The 17,183-nt window shown below is 34.1% G+C and overlaps 1 protein-coding gene across 1 annotated transcript in view; it reads left to right on the top strand.

Annotated features, from left to right (window-relative positions):
• The window catches only part of LOC128991918 (ashwin-like), a 33,473-nt gene extending 22,293 nt beyond the window's left edge, over positions 1–11,180 (top strand). The window contains exons 2-4 of the mRNA XM_054415202.1: positions 4,001–4,173; positions 5,900–6,251; positions 6,859–11,180. Coding sequence (XP_054271177.1) covers positions 4,001–4,173; positions 5,900–6,251; positions 6,859–6,942 — 609 coding nt within the window. The 3' untranslated portion in view covers positions 6,943–11,180. The remainder of the gene's footprint in view (positions 1–4,000; positions 4,174–5,899; positions 6,252–6,858) is intronic.
• The last annotated feature ends 6,003 nt before the right edge of the window (positions 11,181–17,183 follow it).

Raw genomic sequence — 17,183 nt, forward strand, 5'->3', positions numbered from 1 at the left:
ATTTCCACATTCATCATACTTACAATACGATAAATGCAACCAAAAACATTATGTTTGTATTTTTAGTTTTAGACATATTGTGGTAAGTAGCAATTTTTCACTAAATAAAAAACCTAGATTCTGATTTGTCTATTTTACCATACCCCAAAAACCACTAAAATATGTAATTTAAATACTTTCATTCATTGATACAGAGCAGCAATACTCTCATTGTGGTTAATAGCCTAGCGTCTGTTCTTGACCCAGGCGGCGGGTGAGTGCGGCGTTGCCAGTTCGAACGTCGCGGCCTTGTATTAAAGGTGGCTGTGCTGCAACTGACTGTGACCATGGCGGCAGTCAGAGTGTTGTCACTGTGTCGGAAAACTAGTCGGAGAGGGAGGTGTGGGCAATGTCAGAATTGGTCACCTAAACATACGCTCTTTGAACACCGGATTCACTGAAATGTGTGAACTTGTCCTGGATTCAAATTTTGACATTTTTGGTGTGACCGAGACCTGGCTTCACCCTGACACTCCCTCAGACAACTTCAATATACCAGGATACAGTTTGTTGCGCTCTGATCGTCACCACATTTCTGGCTTATTTGAGGAGGAGGAAGCCGGTAGGGGCATTGCTTTATACATCAGGGAAAGAATAAAACAAGCTAATAAACATCCCCCAAAGAATTACCATGTCACTTCAAAAACTTCAAATAGAAATTGATGATATTTTTACACATGATTTTGAATTTAAAGAGAAAAAAGAATTGGTTTGAATTTGAGATCAAAATTACAGTTGAAAGAATTTGAACTTTGGTCTAAATTACCATGTAAAGGTAGAGGAATAGAATTATTCAAAGAAGTGCCTAGTAGCAACACATGGATATATTTAAAAAATGGCCTTACTACAGGAGAATGGATCACTTCATTAAAAATGATATCTGGTGTTGTACCAGTACGCAGCGTACCAGGGCGAAGCCAGGATGGAACCCTTTGCAGACATTGCAAGGAGCCTGAAACCCTTCCGCATGTCCTTGGCTCTTGTCCCTTTGGTGCCTTACTGCGTAATGCAAGACACCATGCTGTAAGAGCAATGATCGCAGAAGAACTACGAAAAAAAGGCTGGCAAGTAGTAGAAGAAATACATTGCACTGAAGATGGTGGATCGAACAGAAGATTGGACATTTTAATTTATGATACAAAATCTAAAAGTGGAATTGTAATTGATCCAACAATAAGGTTCGAAACATCAACAAATCAACCCCTAGAAGTAGATGAAGAAAAGAGGAAAATTTATAGTAAATGTGAAACTTATTTAAGAAACAAATATAATCTAAATTCTATATCAGTAATTGGCATAATGATTGGTGCAAGAGGGACTATTACAAAATTTTTTGACGAATTAAAAAAAAAAATATAATCTTCCATCAAGATTAAAAAATGAAATAGTCATAAAAGTGTTAAAAGAATCATGTAAAATCATTCAAAATCATTTATATGGACAACGTTATTAATCTATGTTACATGTTATTTATATCGTAAATTTAAGTTTTTTTTTACTGTGTCTAATAGGCAAAGTTTATTAATAAACTCAGTTTTCAAAATAAATAATATATGACTAACATATTTTTCCAGCCAACCTTCCACCTGGTATAGAAACACTTTCTGTTGTCATAAGACTAAAAAGCCAGAGACTGGGTCTGTATGTAGTATACAGGCCTCCCCTGGGATAATAAATGATGTATAATCCATGCAAGTGTTCATTCAATCTTAGTCCTGAAAACCCTGAAAAGGTCTGATAGCTGTACAAAGGTAAAAACCTGAGAAAGTACGTTACACCGGATAAGAGGGAGTCTATTGTATTTGCGATTTCTCTCTTAACTTACTTGTTTAGGAGCTACAGGATGGATGTGCAAGCCATTTTTCTTAGGTGTAACACGCTGTAACTCCTAAACGAGTAGCTTTAGAGAAAACATTTCAATAATAAAAACATTTTTAAATTGAATTGAAATTCTAAATAACAATCATAAAATAAAGGGTGTTACATTAGAAATATTTAAGTTGTTTTATAATACTAGCATTTACCCGGCGTGTGTTTCTGCGCTAACAACTATTATTTTAAATGGTAATTTGTTCTTTACAATCTATATCTTTATATATGTACTAGCTGTAACCCGCGGGCTTTGCCCCGTTTAACTTCTTAATTTTCAAGATGATCTCGTTCGCATGGCTCAATCACGTTCTGGTTGAAGTTTGTTCGCTACGCTCACTCACCTTTAGGTTGGAGCTCGTTCGCTACGCTCACTCACCTTTAGGTCGGAGCTCGTTCGCTGCGCTCACTTGCCTTCAGGTTAGCTAGTTCGCTACGCTAACTCGCCTCCAGGTTGAAGTTTGTTCGCTATGCTCACTCACCTTTTGGTTGCAAATTAGCTGTTGTCATAAATGTAAAAGAAATAATAGTGCTGCACCCTGTTGGTAATCCTTGTAACTTTAATGCTATTGAACATCATAGAACAGAACCAATTTGTTTAATTGAAACAGCTGTTAAGATTAATTAATTCCATTTCTCATAAGGTTAACATGGGAAACTCCAGAGCCACTGGGGTGGAGCCGATTGGACGGATCCCATGAAATTCTACACGTATGTACCAAGTTTCGTGGCAATCGGTTCAGCGGTGTCTGAGTTTATCACTGCCAAACATATATATATATATACAAACATCCTCTTTTATACTTATAGATTAGGTCTATAAATTATTATTATTAATTATTACATCTTTATAAATATATAGGTTTTTACTCTTTATGTTTACATATTTAATACAGTAGGGGAGAATTTAAACGTTGTTGAGTGCTCAGGTGTGCTTTGATTGGAATTTAATATATTTGGACTCATCTAAAAGTAAAATTGTTTTCTGTACTGCATTCTGTGGAAACATTGTGGCACAATTCCAAATAATGACTAATACAGAATGTTGTGATTATTCAAACCACTTACACTAATTGTTGTTGATCAGAAACAAATCTAGGGTTAAGTTTGGTCAATGGGATGCCTTTAGTTTACACTAATTTTGTTAAACCTTTACAAAAGGAGTATAAACTTAAAAATAATAACTGGGTCAGGGTACTTTAGTGGTTTTGACGAAGAACTAAGCTTATCTCAACACAGCTTTATTTGACCTTTTCATATTGACGAAGACAATTTCCAAAATTTCAATCAGGGAAGCCTTTTTATCACCATTAACCACAACACCAAAGCTACCAGTGTTGCTACCTGTGTAAACCAGTGTTTATTAACAAAAAAATATAGCCTATGTTTGCTGCATTTAGCAGGGGTAAACCTCTGGAGTGATTCAAATTATTTATTGAAAATAACGTCAACAGAAACAAACAAAGACAATCAAAAAACTTTTTTACATAAACGATATGGTGTACAGGGATATCTATTCTGACACATAGATAATATAATTCTTACAATAGTTTGTTTTACATTTGAGCGCTTTAGGGACTTGAGTCCCAAGCCACTAGTTATATTTATTTGTAAACATTGTAGTTCCAATAACACTTCCACTTCAGGTGAGACATTCCATAGAAAAGTAGTGGGCTATTTATAAAACAATATTTAATTATTTAATTCTTGGATACACTTTTTATTTTTTATTCCAAAACGTTCCTTAGTTTCTTATTAGGCCTCTTATTTAAGGAAAAAATATCATGCTTTCTAAATGGGTTTGAAAAAAATTTAATTGTATAAAATGTACAAATTGGTTTAGTTCTATAAGTAGGGTAGCCTAAATGATCTGTTCAACCATTTTTATTTTAAACTAGATTTGACCAATTAAAAAAATGTGAACAGGTTAAATATTTATTAATAGATGAGTTTGTTTTCATAAATGTATAGCTCTTGGTCTTATTATCTTTAATATAATCTAAAATTGGCTCAATATTTTTTTTTAAAGTAGGCCTATAAATACTAGAAAACTGTAGTATTCATTTGATATCCCCGAACTTGTGGTTTTTAGAGAAGTGTTCCATCTAGTAAGCTGCCTCAGTCAAAAGATGAATTAGTGTCCCTCTTCAAGACCGTTGCATTTCCCCTCCCACAAAGAGAGTTTCGAGAGAATTATAGAGGCTTAATGCAATCAAGGAAGAAAGCTGAACGCAAAAGAATTTGTTTAGCTTCAGTTAGCGAACAGTGAGTATTAGATGTAGGCCTAGTGGAAAGTTACCAGGTTCTAAATCTTATTTAAGTTACATTCTATTTTGCATTTTCAATGGCAAATCACAGGAAAATCCCAAACTTTGGATAGCTAAGAAGATTTTCTCTAAATGTTATGTTGTGGATATTCAAATGTTCTTCTTTGTTTGAAGTGAATTTTTGATGAGATTATTTGAAGTATTGTTATGGACATTTTCCATTAATATTTTTTACTCATATCGATGAAAAATGTCCTATAAAAAAGATAAGATGTGCACTTTCCAAGCTTCCAGGTTGATATCTTAAATAACTTTACTAATAAGTGGATTGTTGACTTTGTAATAAAGAATGACAGTAGACAGTTTCTGTGATGGTTTGAGTAGCCTATATTTTGGCATATTTGACAAAGTTAACAATGCAGGATAAACAACTTGAATGTGCTCCACTGGTATCAATTTAATTCTTAAGACAGCGACACACACTTTGGTCCGTATTGCTGAATATGAAGGGTGAGTGTTGAATAAGGTGAGTTTGTCTGCGTGGCCTTGTTCCTAAATATGACTAGTTGTTTCTTAGCCACGATTATTTATAAAAAAACCCAGTGATCAATGACAGCTGGGTAGCAGTTTCAAAATTTCAAAAAGCAAAATTTCACTTTTCAATGGATAGAACCAGTGACCTTTACGTTACCAGGCGAGGACCATATCAACTCAGCTACTAGTCTATTATCTCAATAGCAATACTATCTCCTGAACTAGTTTGTTTAGAGAGAACTTCTGATTAAGAACTTTACCTTAATTTTTATGTTGGGTAGTCAATGCTTTATGGGCGGGTGGCATATTTATTTATTTACGGTAATAGTTGTAGAAGGGAAACGGTTATTTCTGATGACTAACTATTTGGTGGTTGTACAATGGGTCTAATTAGCCGCTTGACGCTACTATGGTACTACTTTCCCCATACAGGAAATTACTCTTCCCCGTGAAAAATTGCTGGGATCATATAAATGGCTTGTAAACATTTCCCTTAAATTAAAATATTTCCCAATAAATAATATAAACAGAATTTTTTGTGGGGCGTTTTGTGTCTTGGCAGACAGTTCCTAGGACCGATCCCTGTGCAGCCCTAGAAGTGATGAGGATCCGACGCTGATCTTTGGTGGTGTTATTAAAAAGCAAGACACGGTCCGAAAGGTAGGACTTGATCATTCGCAGGAGGTAGGGAGGGACATGGAACATATGCTTGAGCACCCGCATCATGTTGCTGCACCTGGCGGAGCTGGTTGTTTTTTGCATTAGGTACTTGAATTACTGTTACTCAAAATGTACTACTGTATATTCAAACTCTGTTTCTTAAATCAATTGACTTTTTTACCATACAGTAGAACCCCCGCTAACCAAAATAAAGGGGGTAGAACCGTTTCGCATAACCATTTTTTTTTTGTTAATCCGTCATATGCTAAAATAGCCTATGTATTACGGTGTGCAGGAAAAATGAATTTAAAACAATTTCTATATAATACAGTGTTTTATTTTAGCAATAGAAATGTCACAACTGGTTAGGAAATATTTTAAACTAAACAACTGAAGTTACTTAAGCATTTTATATTATGTATTATTTATATTTTAGCCCTCTATTATTTTATTGAACCGTTTCGGTTAACCGGGGTTCTACTGTATCATTAATTGCATGTAAAAAATGTAATAATGCCTTTGTTTTTCAGTAAAAGTTTCACCTTTGGAGTAAATGAAGCTTCTAGTTCAACAAGACATCCAATAGAGCAAAAAAGTGATAGACTCAAACCACCTCCTGATTCAATCAATCACGAAAGGAAAAAGATACGTTTGAGTAGCAATAATAGTACTGATTTGGATAAAATTGTTATCAAAAAACGCAAACCTTCAGAAAGAAGTGATTCAGTTGAAGACAAACAATATTGTTTAACTAACCACCAGCCTGAAAATGAGAGGCTGTCATCCACCACTAGTGAAGATAAAAGCAGTGATAGTTGTAATGGTAGTAAAATAAGTAGGCCTAAAAAAATATCTCTAAAAAGGAACCACTTAGTTTCAACGGTAAGTTTTAGTCATTCAATTTTTTTTAATTAGACCTTTTTTGAGACGAATAATAACCTTGCAATTATTTTGTATCAAGTACGGTAAGCCTTTAGTTAAAATTATCAAGAGCTTTAGGTATACTTCAAGTTTCTCTGCAACCATTAGGAATTCAAAAATACTTCAATGTAAGATTAATCGTTTTAAGCTCCACACTTTTTTTAAGTTGAGTAATTTTATGTTTTGAGGATCCATAATGTAATAATGCCTTTGTTTTCCAGTAAAAGTTTCACCTTTGGAGTAAATGAAGCTTTATTTTACGCTGGGGGAAAACCAGACACTGGTTTGTTTACACATTTGTACCAAATTTGATGAATGACTTGTGTTGCTTGTATTTGTTATGATTGTTTTAAATGTGTTATTGAAAAATCGTTACTAACTCAACTGCAAAGAACTTGTGGCTTGAAAAAGTGCTGTAGTTACAGAACACTTCTGAGCTGCTCAAAATGTTCAAACCAATGGCTATTTATTTAATTGAAGTAACTTTGCCTTTTGAGTGACCAATCTTTGATCTAATAACAACTCTTTGTCTTTCATTGTTTTGTTGATTTGAAACCTTCTTTTTCAGTCATCCATCTCTTCATGTGAAAGCACGCCTGAAAAATCTCCATCCGAACCAGACAAAAAACGGAAACTGATTACTTGGCCCTAAACAGTTTTATTTAATTGCTGTGGTATTTTAATAACAGTAAGATTTACTGTACCTAGCCTTTTTATTTAATTTTTTAAGAGTGTTCTAAAAGCTTTGTGTAAAATTTAAAACTGAATTTACTCTCAGAATTGTATAGGTAAATTTAAATGATGATATCAAAGAAGTTGTTTTTTAGAGAGTGATTAGAAGTTTGTGTGGATTCCATTAAATTAAATGTGTTTATCTTTTGTTACAGAGAACTCAACACACCATTAAAATTCATCCATTCCTTATCAACCTCTCACGTAAATTGATTTTATCAGTAATTCTTGTTCTTGTTCGCTTGAAATTATGTTAGCAAAACGATTTTACAAAAGCAGGGGTTATAAATCTTGAAATAGCGTAGTCCTATAGCAGGTGTCTAACCCGTAGAGATAACTTTCCCAAAGGCCCAGTCCTTACTAAAAGGAAGACCAGTGTGTCCAGAAATAGGCTGGTCCTGAAGGTGACTGGGTGTTCTTTTCTGTATATACTTCTGAAATGTTAAGTGATTGTCATAAACAGCTTGTCACAGACAGTTTCTAACACCCTCTGGTCCAAGATGAAAGCAACTGATGTAGTTTGTCCAATTTTGTCTAAATCATCGGGTCTTTTTTTATGTAGACGAGTGAGAAGAAACAAGATGATGAGTTAGGGTTTCTGTGTTAAAACTAATCAAATATTTGCCGATCTGTGGTTGTAGTGTACTACAGTAGAACCTCACTAACTTGACAGTCAACAGCTGACTAGGCGCAGGCAAAAATAAGCAACTTTTCCACAATATTTTAGTTTTAATTTAAATTTAACATTTAATATTTGACATTTCTTTGAAGATTGTTTACTCAATATATGAAAATACATATAATACAATATGTAAATAATACATTTATATGTAAAAATTAGGCTGTTATGAATTTATTACTTTACAACCCCCAAACTCGAAAACCTCAGAGTCCACAAATAGTCGAGTTAGTCAAGTTTTACTTTAATTTGCTTCTTGATATTTATTTTCTTATTGCGTCCCTAGAAAAATAATAGGTACCGTACCGTGTCAAATTAAGAATAAAAGGTGCCTACATGGTTTTAATTGTTACCGTATTAATTTAAGCTATTTATTTATTAGCTGTTTCAACAAAGCTTCTAGAACACTAAATGTAATGAATGTATGTTTTAATACATTGAGGGATTTTAAATTTATTACAGATCAATTTTGTAAACATTGTTAACATAGTGATAAATATCAATTTTGTTTAGTGGTTTTATCCATCTGTGTGCAGTACTTGTTAAGTTTAAGTGCAAACTGTGTGCCAATAGATGTAAGATTAGCCTTTGATTGATCATAGCATGAAAAAGTCGAATTACATTTTTTACATTTGTTTGAATAAAATACTTGAGCCAAAATATGGATATTTTCAAGAAAATTTGACTATAAAACATAAATTAATATTGCATTAATTAATTGTAAATGTGTTTTAAAGCAACTAGTCATTAATTTAAGTTTAAGATTGTTAAATTTTGAAGTCTTTAAGGAATCCTCTAGGACAGAGGTTCCCAAACTTTTTGGTCTGGCAACCAACGTTTATCTTTCACTTTTTTCATGACCCTCCTAAATAATAATAAATAATTTGATAATTAATACGTACAACTATCATCTTATACATTAACTAGCAGTTACCCGGCACGCGTTGCTGCGCTTAACGACTATTATTTTTAATGGTAATTTGTTCTTTACGATGAATAAAAAAAGTGTACCTATACCAAAAATTAAAATATAATATTTTACTTAATTGCCATTGGATAAATGTTTTTTTTGTTTTTTCATTAGGTGTATAAATATAAACACTTTTAGGCGTACCTACCACCAGTGAGCACGCAACATACAGCTGTTCGTGTGAAAAGCGTGCATTTTCTAAATTTAAACCGACGATATTCAGGTATTGTCCTAGTGCCTTATAATGGTGATTGTGAAAGCAAGACACAAAGGAAATTGTAGTTGCTTATATTCTTCTTGTCCTTGAAAGATGCTTAATAATGCCTGAAAGTATCATTACAATCTGTCGAACGGTTTTGGAGTCCATAACGTACATACATAGTTCCTCTTTTATAGATATAGATATATCGAATATGTTTTAGTACACCACTTGCGAACTCGCTTTTCTGGTGCTCTCATGACTCATGACTGGACAGTAAAAATGGTAACTTACCCAGCTTTTGATTCTGGCCGAAAATATGTTAAATGTTTGAACACTTTCCGCGACCCATCAAAATAGATAACACGACCATAGTCATGACCAATAGTTTGGGAACTGCTGCTCTCGTATTAGAAAAATATTACAAACCATATTTTAAACAGTATTTTGCTTCATGAAACCCATTTTAGCTTGTAATGCATATCGATTTCAGACTAGGTTCATGAAAACTTTAATTTTCTCATAGTTAGTCCCTTTGCCTTAAGAGGGTTCCACCCGTCGGCTGGGCTGGTTACTGCATAAACATGGTCCTACAAAAAAGAACCTCGAGGCATTATTAAAGTGTTTATCGAGGTGAAATAAACTGTAGAATATTCACAAAGATCAAAACTATGTATTCGATAAACTGAAACTTCGTTATTGTTTTTCTGAGTATTTACAAAATAATTTTTAAAATCCGTAAATTAGTATTTTTTCACATGTGATTTTAACTTCTGAATAATAGTTAAAAATAGTTATTTGTGTAACCAAAGTCCCACTTTGCTGCACACGAGAGCAAAGCGCCGAGTGCGGAATGATCTTGAGTGCAGCAAAGGCCTTTTGCACTCGTGTTACACATTATATTTTTCCTACAGTCACTATAAAGCATATAAATAATTAGTTTTTCAATCATTATAGTTGACGTTTTTAGGTTCAGCTGGCAACACAAATAGGTGCCCTAGAGAAAGTAGTCCCCGGTCCGTATCACTCCGCTATTTTTTCCTCGGCAAGCAATGTGCTCCGCGACTTGAGAAAATAGTTCCGTATATTTTTGTAATTTGCAGTGGTTTCTGCGCCTAAAAAAATGCTTTAAAGTTATTTTCTTGTTTATTAATATCGTAGGAATGTTTTAAAAAACGTCCAGAAAGTTCAGAAATACCGAAAAGAGAACATAAACTATAAACACGAAATGACAGGTTAAATCGTAGTTATAATAGTCAATCAGCTGCTCATGGTATTATTTTCTTTAAGTGTTGCCATCCTATTTCCAAGCGTACACGGATTACGTGCATAATAGAACCACGATGTTTTGTGTTGTTTCGTTGGAATCCTGATGTGCGCCAAAGTATAAACCGTACGAAAAACTATAAACCTTACGAAAAAGTATAAATATGCAGCAATTAGCAGCTTTCTGTACTACAAACAGTACAAGGAAGCCAACTTTGTCGGGTGACTGTAGGAAATAGTTATTTGTGCAACTAGTGAGCAAAGGGAAAATTGACTCACTCGAGAGAAATACTTACTCACGAACCATAGGCGAGTGAGGAATGGTTTCTTGAGTGAGGCAATTGCACTTTGCACTTGAGTTGCACATTATATTTTTCCTACAGTTACCATAAAACAAATAAATTGGTAAAGAAACGTGACATATTTTTACACAGAAGTGAACTTTTAATATAAAATTTAATGATACAACAGTACAACAGCTGACCAGCTGATTTACAGCCAGTGCTGCCAACGTATTTCGCGCGCATATGACCTTGTATGCATGTTACGCGCTCACTATTTCGTGCCTTCACGTTGCAAATCTGGAGTGAGTGGAACTGTAGGAAAAATAATTTTTCCTCATTCATTGCAAGCAAGCTCTGATATGTCAAGAGCACACAAAAAAACACGCAATCATTGAAAATAATGTTGAAAGCTTTTACAATAGAGGCTTGTAATATGTTCTATCCCGAACTATATTACAATCCATATAATCCACCATCTTGAATTGAAATTCAGTCTGCCAGGTAGAACCCACTTAAGAGAGGAAAATACAATGTTGAACAGTGTTAAGATCACCCTGTGTTTAACATGTGGGATTGTAACAAAAGTCATAATGTTTGTCTTAAGTGTAATAGTGTTGCATGGTTATTTTACTGACTCTTGTCATATTTTAAAATATTTAGTTATTGCCATTCATATGGTTAGTGGGTGATGTCAGATGTTTCTATCATTATGAGCTTTTATTTTTCTGAAATAACCAAATATGATGTTGGTGTTGTGTTATGCACTTTCTTTTACATGCATAGCCTACAAACTTTCAAAATGAATTGAGTTGTAAAAATAACGCCTTAACTTGTTCGCTGCTATGGATGTTCCGGAACGTCAGCGAGACCACGGCGCCAGGAGCTAGGAACGTCCCCTTTCATTGTTGTTTAACATTTCCATGGATCAGCCAGCTTGTCACGAGCGTCCTATATTTCTTTGCAGCTCGGGACGTACTTTTCTGACAATAAAAAATATAGTTTCCCAAAATCACCACCAGGGTTTTTTTGTACAGGGCTTTGTCCCACCTCTTTCCTGCTGGATACTAGATTTCAGATAGTGACACTACTTTACTGACTACAACTGCGTAGTGCTGCTGACTATCAGAATCGCTTAGTACTATGTCAAAAACCAGTTTTATTGCAGAACATTGCTATCCAGTATAACTACTGTTGTTTTTACTTTAATTCAGTGTATCAGCAGCGATGTTACACAGCGTTGAGTGCTAGTTCAGCTCCTGGCGCAGTCGTGGCATCTAGCGTTAGCAGCAAACATGTTAATATCCTTTAGTCTGCTTTTCTAGTTTAAACACTTGTTTTAATATGTAAAAAAACTGAAGATGATCTTGCTAAACAGTAAAAATAAAGTTAAACAAAAAGATTAAGGATTTTTGTGAGGATAGTTCGTTAAGCAGGCTTACCTCCTAACAAAACTTTACAACACACAATTTTTTTCTATGCTTGTAGTATTGTTTTTTTTTCGTATGGGGATAACAGTTATGATAGAGTTTTACTATGTTATTTATTGCGTTCACTCTTTCCCATTCCTGTAAGCCTATTGTACAAAAGCCCCCAAAACCCGGGCATTTTACACTATTAACCTCAAAATTCAGGGTATGTACTCAGTAGTTAGGTTTACAACCAATGTCATATTTTCACAGCGTACAGGTCGGTTTTGCCATGTGGTATGCTTTTTAGGAAGGGTTAGGGATACTATTTTAAGTGAATGGAAATTACAGTAAAACTCCAATTATCCGAACTCCAATTAACCGAATCTCCAATTATCCGAATCGCTTATTTCAACAATTTTAAAAACGTAAAGCTACAGTAATAAGTTTTGCAAAATATCAAAGAATTGTTATTAAACACATTTAGCCAATTTTGGACTTTGATGGAACACTATTGACTTAATAACATGTATAGAACACTTGTACTATGAGCATTGTAAACTGTAAAAATGTTCTGATTGAAATTATTATTAATTAAAAGTTCACTTAGTACCGAAAATGAGGATTTTTCTTTAAAATTCCCGGAATACCGGTAAAACTCTGATTATCCGAATTTTTGATTATCCGAATGGGGTCTGGTCCCTATTGATTCGGATAATCGGAGTTCTACTGTATTTAGATATTTTAGTTACTTACTGTCTTTGCAATCCAGATGTATACAGCCACTACACACACCCGTTACACTACAGCCGTTTTAGAGATAACTCCATCGTCGGTTGCGTAGTGATACACTAAACCTGATGATTGTTCTTGCAGTTAACACAAAAATTCTTTATTTTCATTGTGTCTACAGTTAAAAATATTAGGTACATATTATACAACACATGACATGACACAAAAACATTGGAGCATGTGTACAGCAACATTTGCGAAGGCGGTAAAAAATAAAATATTTTCTACATATATTTAAACTCAATCCACCACATATTATGTTGTGTTTCAGAATTAAATTTTAGCATGGTAGGTAGACCTTAAGGAATAGATATTTTCTAATACAGTACCAAAGGCAGGATGAAGATCCAAACCATTTAGGCCGCAATTATTTTAAATTTATTCATTCTGTAAATTTACAATATTGTCTGGTTGTGTTTGAAAACCATGAATCTTAGGTGACCATACTGTGATAATAAATTTAAATACTAAATGTCAATTTCTCTGATGGTGTAAACATATTTGACTAGCTACTTAATACAATGTAAACAAACTTTTGATAAGTCAAATAATTTCAGAAATTTTATAATTGTTTAGTTTTAACTAACTAAATTGGTTAAACGAAAGTATGTATAAATTGAAACTAAAACTTGGGGTGGTTTTTAAAGCTTAATATTTATGTCAGAGTTGGATTAAAGCATTGGTTTTAAACCTCAGTTGTTGATAGTCAATGATCAAGGTCACTAAATTTAAATTCGATATATTGAACGCATGAACAACGCCTCTGTGTTCTGCCTATGATTCTATGTATCCAATGAATTATTATTTTTTTCCTTACTTACAGGATGGTAAGCAATCATAAATTTTTACTAAAGAGACTGAATCTGTGTTTTTTATAAGATTTTAAAACAATAAAGAATGATAAAAAAGAATATACTGTAGTTTAATTTTCATTTCACCACGAATTATTCTATTGTGATGAGTGTTAAATTTCCTCATTATTCAATAAATAAATAAGAGACTTTATGTTCATGAATAATAATATCCACCTGAGGCGGTGATACCGCTGTCTGCGCTGTGACATGTTACACTTCAGATTGTTTGAGCATATTGCTTATTGTTGTTTCAAATGAAGCAAGTCACACTGCTGCAGTCTTGGACTCCAACAGAACAGGAGCAGACGTAAAGTTTCGTCTTTGGCCTTGTATGCACACTGGACCCATCCACGTGGCGAATACTAAGGCCTGAGTCAAAATTAGGCCATATGATGTTTGCAGACGCCTGTCGCGGTGTGTCTTGAGCATCTCTGCAGCGTAATGTTACGGTGCATACGGCGGTGAGTCACCACTTTTAAAGCAAATACAGATATAAGGATTTGTTATTCTTGCCACAAATTTCCCAGGTTAAGAATGATTTTTTTGTATATTAATTTTATCATGTTGTGACTTAGAACAAGCTTGAGAGCACTTAAAAATATCCAATAAAACCATTAGACATTCTAATAAAATAAAAAGGGGGGGGGTTGGCCACCCTATCTATCCCATGTTAATTTCTTCAACTTAAGGTAAATTTTTCTAAGAAAGTAATAGAGTTAGGGATCTAACTTTTATCTACTGAAAATAGTGTATGATAATGAGTAATTCAGCTGGCAACTTTTTAAAATATCAATTGGGTAATTTTTAAATTTTGTTGAAAAACATCTGTTTTTATTAAGTTATTTGTATATTTATTTATTTTTAACTAGCAGAGTACCCGTCCTTCGTACGGGGTTGGCATACAAGTATAAAATGCTTATTACATTTATGGGAGAGGACACGGTTTAAGAAAATTTGGTCTTTTAATTTATAAGGTATCCTATAGTGTAGCACACATCTACAATAGCCCTAATGTTCTATCACTGCACCTAAACCATAGACAAAAATAAAGTTCTCATTGTGTGCCACAACTTTTTAGCCCGACAGACGTTGTCCTGTCCTAATGTGGTTTTATGTCAAATGCTCGTTCATTTTCAAGATGAGCTCGTTCGCATCGCTCAATCACGTCCAGGTTGAAGTTCGTTCGCTACGCTCACTCACCTTTTGGTTGCAAGTTAGCTGTTGACATAAATTTAAAAAAATAATAGTGCAGCACCCTCTTGATAAACCTATTACCTTTTTAATGCTATTGAAAATCACAGAATCAAATTGTTTAGTTGAACCAGCTGTTAAAGATTCTTTAATTCCATTTAAATATACTCATAAGGTTAACATGGGGAACTCCAGAGCCACTGGGGCGGAGCCCGAAATAATTTTTGAGATAAGAATATGCCTAAACGTTAATCGAGAATGTGAGCTATCAACATGCCAAATTTCAGCCCAATCCGTCCAGTATTTTATGCGTGATTGAGCAACACACAAATATACAAATGCACAAACTTTCAGATCTTACTAATATTATAAATCTGAAAGTTTGTGAGTTTGTGTGTATGTTTGTGTGTGTGTTTGTGTGTGTGTTGCTCAATCACGCATAAACTACTGGACGGATTGGGCTGGAATTTGGCATAATGATAGCTCACATTCCCGATTAACATTAAAGCATATTCTTATCTCAAAAACCCTTTCGGGCTCCGCCCCAGTGGCTCTGTAGTTCCCCATGTTAATCTTATGATTTTTCATATTTAAAAGGAATTAATGAATCTTAACAGCTGTTTCAATTAAACAAGTTGGTTCTGTTCTATGATATTCAATAGCATAAAAGTTAAAAGGATTACCAACAGGGTGCAGCACTATTAATTTTTTTTTAATATATGACAACAGCTAATTTCCAACCAAAAGGTGAGTGAGCGTAGCGAACAAACTTCAACCTGGAGGCGAGTTAGCGTAGCGAACGAGCTAACCTGAAGGCAAGTGAGCGCAGCGAACGAGCTCCAACCTAAAGGTGAGTGAGCGTAGCGAACGAACTTCAACCAGGACGTGAATGAGCCATGCGAATACTTATGAAGTTAAACGGGGCGAAGCCCGCGGGTACAGCTAGTTTATAATATTAGTAAGATTTTCTATCTCCTAAACTATAAAAGATATGTCCTTACATTATTTATATCAATTTTAATCTGGTCTTTCTGAAATTTTTCCATTAATGACATTCTGATATAATATGGTCTATATTTTTTTAAATATTTATTTAACCCAGTAAATTATTAAAAAAAAAAATATCCAATTTATATTTTTTTAAGTTATAGCTGTACTCATAAATATATATACACTCTTTCAGTGACATCAAAGGTAGATCCCTAACTCTAATACAATAGACTCCCTCTTATCCGGACACCTTTTAACTGGACATCGGTTCAACCGTACTATACTCGGCGGAAATGGCATCTCTTTAACCAGACAATTTTTATCAGCACATTGGTTTAACCGGACTAGATCGGCAGGAAGTGGGCAGTACTGAAACGACTGTTCTCGTGGGAAAGATTTGAGACCAGTGGTGTATAAACACAATGCTCTCCTAAATTTAAGTTAAATATTTGGGTTGCATGCATTTATGCGTTTTAACGAGTTTTTGGGGACTTAACAACCTGAAAACCATTATCTTATCCGGTCCCGAGGAGTCCGGATAAGAGGGAGTCTACTGTCTTATTATGCCATTTGCTTTCAAAATAAATGCTTTTCTTTAGAGAAACAACTATCTAAACTAAAAACCCTTAAACAAAAGTACTCAAACAATCTCAAAACCCAAAATATCTAACAAGCGCAGTCTATAAATTAAAAATCTGGCTGCAGTTAAAATAGTACAAAATGGAAATAAAAAACGAGCAGAAAAATGTGGTTCTGATCCTATATGCAGTAACACACTTGCTCGATAAGTCAGTTAATGAAACTGCACTAACTTGAGAATAGCGTGCAGTCTGCTGCTGAACTTTCAACTGAACAAACGGCAATATTTTAGAAAGAAAACCTCTAGTAAGACCAATGAAGTGTTGAAAAATCCTAAATAGCAAAACTTATTACAGCCTACTTAGTGACAGTCATAAAAATAAAAAAAAACACTCATAGATCAATGTCCCTTTTAATATTTGCTCCTTGTTGGACCTGTTGCAAAGTTTGATTAAATAAGTGACAAATATTACAAGTGACTTAACTAAGAGAAAAGAAACTTATTACCTTTTAGCATTGACTATATTGGGTCCTTAAAATTGAATAATGGTTGTATCAATAGTTGAAAGCTTTTAGTAATAGCATTAATAGCTTTGTAAATGGTAATAGGTAGTACAGTGACATGGAATCAGCATATAAAGTTCATGGCCTAGTCAGAAATTGCGACACTCTTCATTCTAGTATCTCTACCTATAAAGCTTGTTCACACTCGCTGCAACTAGAGTAGCGGCTACTAATCGCTATGTGTAAACAGAAAGTAGCGGCAACACAGTATGGTATATGGTATAGTTAAATATTTTAAAACGGATGATAAATAAAAACTACATAGAATGTCCATAAGATTAACATCTGAACTTCAAGGGGTTTTAGGTTGTAAGCTTTTTTATAAAATCCCTATGAAAACTATTAAACTTCCCTATTTTTTTACCTGAATAATGAGTACGGTATAGG

The sequence above is a fragment of the Macrosteles quadrilineatus genome, unplaced genomic scaffold (genome assembly GCF_028750875.1).
Source record: "Macrosteles quadrilineatus isolate MER2022 unplaced genomic scaffold, UCM_ALF_1.0 Scaffold_4__1_contigs__length_99947679, whole genome shotgun sequence".
Lineage (NCBI taxonomy): Eukaryota > Metazoa > Arthropoda > Insecta > Hemiptera > Cicadellidae > Macrosteles > Macrosteles quadrilineatus.